Here is a 9,788-nt window from a genome sequence, read left to right on the forward strand (position 1 = left end):
ACCGCCGATGTATTATTCGACGCGTTATCAAATGCCATTGAAAATATTTTATTTTCTAGTTTATAAGTTTTTATAACATAATCTAAAATTTCAAACAAATTATCTCCCGTATGTGGATACTCAAAGAGTTCGAAAGCAATGGTGCGTTTCATCATTTTCCACGATGACGGATCTACCCAATGAGCGGTGACACAAAGATAAGATTCGGGTAGACCATGTGGAGCCGACCAAACATCACTAGTTAAGTTTATTCCCGTATTTATATTTTCAAAATATGCAATTAGTACCTCTTTGGCCTTCTTCCACAATTTTAAACAATAACGTTTAAGAGTATGACGACTTACGTGAGTGTATTGTGGTTGAAGCGTAACTCGAATCATGGCGGTTAAGCGAGGGTTGTCGAAGTGGCTAAACGGCAAAGCTTCTTGAATCACAAACTTCGCCATACGATCTTGAACTCGATCAATTTGGTATGTAAATATTCCGCCTTCACTATCCATTTGCGTTTGTTGCGAATCGACGTTCTTTTTCAACGCCTTGCAATACGGTTTTTCGATGTGTTTCTTCAAATTTGAATTCGAAAGTGGGTTTAAAAATATCTGAACGTTAGTTGCTTTTACCTTGTAATAAACATACTTAAATAAATTACCGATATCAGTTATGCCGGTTGCTGAGTTGAATATCTATATCATTATCAAATCAAGAATTTTACATGAAAATAAACCAGCCGTTGGTTTTCTCTACAGTTTCAGCTATCACATATAGTTAGACTACATTTGTAGCAATGGTACTTGTCTCTCTACACATGCTAGTAACTTATTCTTCGGCTACCAGATTGAAATATGCCCCACAAACCAAAGAGGTAATCAGTAACATAAATCAAGTAATAGAGTCTTATAGATCACTCATAAATAACATAATAATGTGATGACAAATGGTGAAAACATGATTTTAAAATTACACTATATATACAGAAATAAATTGATTTGTTTTTTTTTTAATTATAGACAAGTACGCATTTACAATTTTCATGAATGAGTCTAGCTAGCTACCTACTCTGTTACGTCTGGTAAATCGAATTTCCAAATTTGTCTTTCTCCAAGTTGTTGAACTGGCCTTGCATTTTCTCGAAATTCCTAAAACATAACCAATTAAGCAAGAGTCGGTAAAAAGTTGGACGATTGATTAAAAAGATGGAGTTAGTTATGTATTTATAAACTAATAAAAATAAAAATAAAAATAACAAGAATCATTTCTGTAATTTATTATCTTGCATGCTTAGGTATGATAGTACCTGTTTTGGTACCACTTTTTTCTTTTCTTAAAAATTTTTTCACTAAGCTTGGTATAACCAATACCAGTACGATAATGACAATCAATTATCTATAATACCGAAATCAAACCCGTAATACCATAACCAAAACATAATACCAAAACTTAAAATGAAACAAATCAACCATAATATCAAATCCATACATGGTGGCTGTTACTAGTTATTGATTAGAAGAAGAAAAAAAAAGAACTAAGGTTTGATTAGAACTATTAGTATTTAATATTTGGGTCAAGTTATTCTAAAAAGAGAGACAAAAATGAGAAGGATGGAATTTATAGCCACACACACAAAAAAAAAAAAAAAAAACCCTTAAAAAAATTTAAAAAAAAATTAAATGAAAATCATAAAACAAAAAAAGTAAAAACACAAAAATGTCTCAATCGTCTTCCTCATTCTTAAAAAAAAACACAATGTTAAGGGACAAAGATCATTGTGTATTTTTGTTTATAATTGTGTTTTGTGTTTATCTTCGTCATTAATTATGTCTTTTTTTCCTTTACATTGTGTCTTTTTTTTTTTCATGATATTGTATTATATTACTCAACATTGTGTTATATTTTGCAATTTATTGTGTTTTCTTTTAGTTATAATTGTGTCTTTTATTCATTTTTGTCATTGTGTCTTTTGTCTCTGCATTGTGTTTTTCCGCCCAGGGGGGGAGGGTTGGAACGAAAATGACAAGGGAAACATTTTTGTTTTTTATTTATATTTTGATTTATGATTTTTTTAATTAATTTTTTGGAATTTTTTTTGAGGATGAAAATGACGAGGGAAACATTTTTGTTTTTTTTTAATTTTTTTGCTTTTTATTTATATTTTGATTTATGATTTTTTAATTAATTTTTTGGATTTTTTTGAGGGGTTTTTTTTGTGCCCACAAATCCTTCTCATGCTTCTAATTTTTGTCTCCATTTGTATTTTAACATTTCCCTTAATATTTTGATTATCAATGGTTTTGAAAAGCCCACTTGAAGCCTTGAGAATATCCCAATAAAAACACTGCCTGCGTTCCAGAGTTAACCTGAAATAAAAGAAAAGAAAATTTTCCTTTCGTTTCCATTCCTCTATTTAATTCAATTTATTTTCCTTTCCTTTGCATCAAATTCTTTCCAAATTAAAAAGAAAACATTCATGCTTTAAAACCTTCTATTTTCTCTTCATTTGCTTTCCTTTACAATGAAATTTGAGAACACAAGTTTTTATATTTCCTTTTCTTTTCGGAAAAAAATAAACAAACAAAACTTGAGAACATACACCTTTCACTCTTTCCATCCCCCTCTTTAACTTTCTTTCATTAAGTGGAACTCGAAAACAAAGTGTAGAGTTATGAGTTTTGGAAATCTCAATAAAAACCCCTATATATTTCTAACGGGTAACGAGTACCCGTAATACCCGTACCTAAAATAAGTAAATCTAGGTACTCATACCCACGAATAGACGGATATGGGTACAAGTATGGGTATGAGTACTGAATGACTACGAATACGGGTATTTAGGAAAAAAAATCCCATCCCTAATTCAAACCATCCAACTAAATTAAATAAATTACATAAATAATTTAATTAGTCAAATATAGTTAATTACAAAAACATGTCTCTCATGTTATTAAAGGGCATTTTGGTCCTTTCAGCAAAACTAACGTTCGTTGACCTAAGTACGCCAACATGCATGTTCCAAAATTGAAACCGTATAATCTAAACCTGAGCATTCTCAGCCCATTCCTTTAAAATATGTGAGAATGATTTGTAAATTATATGGTATGGTTATGAGTGGTTGTGAGTAGAGGAAAGAGAAAATGTTATAGGGGAAAGTTAAATTTGAAGATTCACTATTCATACCCTATAATTTTTTAATATTTTTGAAAAGTAGATGTAAGTGGAGGAAAGAGAAAAGATAATGATAACGGTATAAAAAATATTATTTAATTAAACAGGAGAGCGAAAAAACAATAATCTGTAGTGTAATTATATGATATATATTGATATAGGGTAGGGAATAGGTTAGGAATGCTCATTGGAAAAACTTAATACCAAAAAGAGGTATTTTTGGTAAAAAAAAAAGTTATAATAACTATATATGTAATTAACTCTAATCCGTAATGTGTTATAATATAAGGATGACAAAAACGTAAACTTACATAATTTTAAGAGGTTAAGTAATTGCAACATTTGAAACATATGATATGATTCTTTAAAATATATCGTTGACTTTTGAACCAACTACCTATATGATTTTAAACATCATCGTTAATATTTTAAAGAAAAATTACATCTTAAAAAGAGATATTTATTCACTATAATTTGAGTATGATATTGTTATAATAAAAAAAAGTAATATGCTACATAATTAATAGTGTATGTATTTCCACCCGCATTATGTGGGTGTCCCTCTAATAATAGTAATAATAAGGATAATCATCAAAATAGGCATTGACTATCAAAAATAGCAAAATATAGCCAACACAGGAAAAAAACTGTCTTTTTTTTCTGTGTTGTGCCGGTTAAGATGGAGTCGGCTCATTTAGCCCACCGACTGGAATAGAGCCGACAAATTTACATGTGTAACTATTTGATTGGTTATATTGTGAACCTGTTATAATTTTTATGGCGGGCTAAAATTAAGCATACTTAGTTAGTTCCACTTGAAGATTTCTAATTGGTTCCTTTTGGAGTTGCCTATTTTACGGCCTGAGAAATTGAATGCCTACATTAATTGTTAATATGTTGTTGGGTCAACATGCCTATTCTCACGAATTCCCTAATAATAATAATACAATTAGCTAACTTTAATTTCAAGTAAAAGAAACCATAATAGTGAACTGTTGCTTACACGTTGATGACATCCCTTAAGTAGTTTGATTTGATCCTGTGAAATCGATCTAACTTTTTCTTCAATTGTCCAAATAACACCCTCCGTGCATGGAGGAGTAGTAAAGGAACCAATATATCTATAATTCCTTTTGCTACCATCTTTAATACTATTTGCACTTATTTTCTCCAAATTAATTTCTTCATTCGTATCAAGTACATCGATCTTCTATGTTAGCTGCGTATGAAAATTAATCAACTTATGGGGGATGAAGACCACCATTGATCGTGCGAATGATCTATATATAATTATATATGGACGTACATGTTCATTTCATAACTATTAGCATGATGAGAACTAATAGAAACACATAAGCACGTATGCGTATTCTTTGATGAATATGGTTAAATCTAAAAATATGGTTAATTGATCTCCTATCTTCGGGATTTATTTTTAAAAGTATAAAAAGTGTACATATATGCACATAGTATATGCACACATATGCTTTTCAGATAAAATGCTATATAAACGTCATATTTAAAAAAAATAAATGAATACTTGACATATTGAAAGCCTATATGCAAATTAATATAACACCTAGTTTAAAGGTTAGAGTGGTTATCAGAGTTCTCAATATAGTATTGGTTTTGAAACGAACACCCAGTGTATGTATACATGGAGAAAGAGACTAAGAGAGGGGTTACATTTCCAATAAAAGGATCCGGTGCTCCAACGTTCTGAAGAATGCCAACAACTGCCTTTTGTCCTTTGTCATTTGAATGAACCAAATGTAGTTCTGCATCGAACCTGTAAAAACATCACTACAAACCTTGATGAAGGTAGGAACCAGATTTTAATTTTAAGTACATCTGTCAATAAAACTGATTTCTCTAAGGTAAATAAAACGCACACAGCTTAATAGTATTTGTTAGCATAATAGCATCACTCAAGAGTTTAGAAGTGAAGTTTGATCTATCCCCTCGCCAAAAGGCGGTGTTTGAATGCCTTCGGGCTCCTCGGGCTCAGGATTTTCTAACGGCTATCCCCATTGAAGGATTAGGCCAACGTATGTCGGGTTTGGAGTATCGGGCTATCCTTAAGTACCGGTTAATGATCCCTATGTTCCCGACGGATGAACCTTGCCCAATTTGTCGCAAGGTCTGTTTGGATTCTTTTGGTGACCATGCGGTGCATTGCAAAGAATTGCCTGGCTTTAAATACAGACATGATCTGGTTAGGGATGTTCTGTGTGATGTTCTTAAACGGGCAGGGATTTCTGCTAAAAAGGAGGCCCCTGTTAACTTTCTCACGGATCCTATTGAAGGGAGGTCTACTTTACGACCAGCTGATATTCTTGTGTTCGGGTGGGCAGGGGGGAAACACGCCTGTGTGGATCTTACAGGAGTGTCTCCTCTTGTTGGGCTCAGGGACCGTGGGTTTGTTGTGGGTCAGGCTGCGTTGAAGGCTGAATCGGGCAAAGTTGTTAAACACGAGAAAGCTTGTTTAGATAATCAACATGTCTTTCTACCATTTGCCTTTGATACATTTGGTTTTCTGGCTCCAGAGGCTGTGAAATTTTTGAGTAGGGTTCAGCGCGTCGTACACGGAACCTCTTCAGCTTCTAGGTCTCAAAGCTTCGTTTTTAGCAGGATTGGCTTTGCTGTTCAAAAGGGGGTTGCGGCGCAGCTTGTTGCCCGTTTGCCTGCCACTTTATTGTAATCGTTTTATAGTAAATTATATAAAACTTCGATTATTTATATAATAGCATATATATGCGTGTTATATACAACACTACTTACAAATTAAACACATACATACTTCTTCCCGTCAATAGTGTGCTCCGAAGGCGTGTGCCAGTGACATTGAATTAGCTTGTATGTTGAACCATTCACTTCTATTCCTCCTGCATCTCCTTGCCATACAACCTTAAAATAAAAAATAGACAGAATTACAAATTTTGTCCTTTAAAAAAAGCCAAATTACGGTTCGTGTCATTTTCTAAGTTTCCTTGCAGGCGGTGTACTTTAAACTTTTTTTTTCTACACGTTATGTCCTTTACGCTAACTGGGTTAGAAAAACTCAGTTAAATGCCCTCACGTGAGGCGCATGTGAGGGCATTTTTGTCTTTTCGTCTACCCTGCAACTGGGTTAGAAAAACCACCGAGATAATCTCATCCTTAATCTTCCTCTCTCACTCCATCAAACCCTTCCAATCCAAATGGAAAATAATCCGACACAAACTCGAACAAATCCTCAACGTTCTCAACTCCTTCCCGCCGAAATTTTATTCCGGCACCGGCGACGGAGAAAGTAATACCCTGTTCACAATCATTCAAACCCTTGAAGAAACAATAAATTGCTGTAACAAATTGGCCCAGAAGTGTATTGAAAACACATACAGTGGCAAACTGTTAATGCAGAGTGATCTTGATATTATTACAGCGAAATTCGACAATTCCTTCTAGTGTTTGTCTGAATATGTTACTGGTGATAATGGGTTGTTGTTGTTTTTGAATAATAATCACGCGATTGTGGTTTCGAAACCTGGGATTGGTGCGTCAAGAGACGATATTAGGTTTTATGTTAATGATTTGCTGTGTCGGTTTAAAATTGGGCGAGTTGAGATGAAGATGCAGGCGTTGGTTCTCTTTAATGAGGTGATTCAAGAGGATGAAAGGTATGTGAGAATTGCAATGGAGATTGAGGGGTTTGTTCCTGCGGTTATGAAGTTTTTTAGTTCGAAAGAATTGGGGATTCAAGAAGAGGCGTTGAAATCGGTGGCGGTAATTTGTGGGTTTGATTGTTATAAGAGTGTGTTGGTAGGATTTGGGGTTATTGGTTTGTTGATTAAGGGTTTGGAGAGTGAAAGCGAGTTGGGTAAAGAGTTGTCTGCCAGGTGTTTGATGAAAGTCACGGCGAACTGTGACAACGCGTGGTCGGTTTCTGCTCACGGTGGTGTGTCTGCGTTGTTAAAGATTTGTGAAAATGGTTGTGATGATGCTGTTGTGTCTGGTTCGGGTGGTGAGTTGGTCGGTTTGGCGTGTGGGGTGTTGAGAAATTTGATCGGTGTTGATGAAATCAGGCGGTTTGTGATTGATGAAGGTGGAATTCTGTTGTCGATCAAGCTTGTTAAATCTACACAGAACAATATATGCAAGAACAAAAATGAAGAAGAAAGAGGAAGAAGAAGTTGCAGGGTAGACGAAAAGACAAAAATGCCCTCACATGCGCCTCACGTGAGGGCATTTAACTGAGTTTTTCTAACCCAGTTAGCGTAAAGGACATAACGTGTAGAAAAAAAAAGTTTAAAGTACACCGCCTGCAAGGAAACTTAGAAAAGGACACGAACCGTAATTTGGCTTTTTTTAAAGGACAAAATTTGTAATTCTGTCTAAAAAATAACAATAACAATTTTAACATGAATAATGATAATATGGTGATAAATTAATTAATCATAACGCGTGCAATAAAATCGGTTGAGCTTACACCAATATTATTAACTCCATTGATAAGTCGGGCTGGTGCATCCAGGTAAGCACGTTTCAAGTCGCCTGGTGTAACTTGCGCGCTTTTGGCATCAATATTAATCGGAGACTGTGATTTTCCTTCCGCACAAATCTTCCATTCCGACTTAATACTTCCCCAATTCTTTGGGCCAAGTGGAGTCCCATCTACATAGTTGAATTCCTCCTCACCTTGTATATACACACACGTATACTTTAATTAAATTATATTATATATCCTTTTATTTACGTTACTTTAATTTAAATTTCAATTAATTAAGTTACAAACATGTGATTAACATAATTAATCAAGACAAATTATTTTAGTTTGAAAGATGTTACCTTCAGAATCCCGCTGCACCCCTATAATGGGAGGTATGTTCAAGGTTTTAGGAGAATTATCATTCTTTGATGTTCCAAGCAAGAGACGATGGCGAAGACCTACAAGATTCAGTGCGCAGGGAAGAACAACATGGCATTTTATTACGATACATATATTAGGTGTCCTCAAGTTCCACATTTGGTTAGGGCAATTAATATTGACAAAATGGTAATCATCAACTGAAGCAAAACATAACAAAACATAAATATATATATATTTGGATGGATCATATGTACCTGCTTCATTGGACTCATCAGCCATGCAAATCGAAATGGACTGTGATGATAGGATCATAAGATAAATGAATATAAGTGATGATAGATTGGGGTTTGACATTGTTGTTGAATTGAAGCGAAGACTCGATTTAACGGTTTTGCAGAATTACGGTGATATGATCATGAAATCAACGACGGACAATATTCAGAATCTGTGTTACGTAACTAATCACCTTTTCATATTTGGCTTGAATTGTTTTTTGGTTAATAATGTGAGAGGTTGGAGAAAGTCATGGTTGAGTTTTGTGTTTCAAAAGGTGATTTTTGGATGAACTCAATTGAAAACAACTATTTTGTAAAATATAGAGATTTCAAAAGAAGAAAACTTGCCGTTGGAATTTTTTTGACAGAATTACTATTTGATGAATTTTTGTAATTAACGACATTCATAGAAGGTTATATATGCGTGCATATCATACATATAGGTTTGCATGGGAGATTTCAAGTTTTAAGAACTCGAAATAATTCAATGTAATATTTTTTTTTGAATTTTTTTTAAACATACGTAATATATGTAGGTTACATATACGTAAAAATTACAGAATTTTTTACGCACCGAGTCGACTTTTTGTATATGTGTAACGAACGCAAAAATTAGTGTAATCACTTACATTTTTATTCTCTCTCATACTTTGATTTTTTAATCAGATTAATCTCAACAACATAATCTAATCCATTTAATTAAATGTGTGGCCAAGAATGAAGTTCTTAAATTTTTAAAACTCAACAAGGTTTTCAAATATCCCTCCCCTAGGTTTGTATGTTTATTTATGTATGCTATGTATGTACTTATACTTGTATATGTGTATGTATGCATATACATGTTTGTATTTTTAATTTATATGTTGTTGCATATGTGCGTATATGTATATATATATTACTAATGGCATAGAAATTGTATGATTTGTTTCGACCCAAAATGTGTAAGTAGGTTTGCATAAATAAATAGATAAAAGATCCAATACAATAATCTCTTATCGTACATTACATACGCGACACCCTTACACCGTTGATTTCAAAAAACACGCGATGGCAATATTGTAAATTCTTTCAATTCGTTTTCATCCAATTAACCGTTACGATCATTCAACCATCATCACTGACTCCATTGTAGTCTTCACTTCAATTGAATTGAAAATTTGAAAATTGATTTCAACTGATAGAAGTCTAAATACATTCCAGATTTGTTCATATGACGAGATCGATGGTCGATTGATGATTTCTTGATGATTACAAGTTTATATGAAGTGATTTCAGTGTTAAATTTTATGTTACAGATAGTTTAATTTTAGATATGAGCTTCTTAATGTTTAAAGGTTTGTGTAGAACGTTTAATTTCATATATGAGCTCTGATTAAGTTTCTGAACTTCTAAACAGAACTTCTAAACATTTTTGTTCTTAACTTCTAAACATAACTTCTAAGCAAAACTTCTAAACTTTTTTGTTCTGAACTTCTAAACTTGAACGTTTAAAGGTGTTCGTTTTT

General features: G+C 33.3%; 1 protein-coding gene across 1 annotated transcript; it reads left to right on the forward strand.

Annotated features, from left to right (window-relative positions):
* The first annotated feature begins 784 nt into the window (after positions 1 to 784).
* On the forward strand, positions 785 to 9,587 carry LOC143529821 (uncharacterized). Its single transcript, XM_077025525.1, has 3 exons — positions 785 to 862; positions 6,607 to 7,269; positions 9,579 to 9,587. Exons 1-3 carry the CDS (start codon positions 785 to 787, stop codon positions 9,585 to 9,587), a joined length of 750 nt encoding a protein of 249 aa, XP_076881640.1.
* Positions 9,588 to 9,788: the final 201 nt, after the last annotated feature.

This window comes from Bidens hawaiensis, unplaced genomic scaffold, assembly GCF_021521415.1.
Source record: "Bidens hawaiensis isolate Kalapana, Puna unplaced genomic scaffold, B.hawaiensis_p1.1 tig00008759_1, whole genome shotgun sequence".
Taxonomy (NCBI): Eukaryota; Viridiplantae; Streptophyta; class Magnoliopsida; order Asterales; family Asteraceae; genus Bidens; species Bidens hawaiensis.

Excerpts from the sequence above, each read along its gene's own strand:
- LOC143529821 (XM_077025525.1), top strand. The coding sequence starts at position 785 with ATGGTACTTGTCTCTCTACACATGCTAGTAACTTATTCTTCGGCTACC. Across the intron at positions 863-6,606 it reads ATGCCCCACAAACCAAAGAG|TGTTTGTCTGAATATGTTAC; the intron begins GTAATCAGTAAC and ends AATTCCTTCTAG.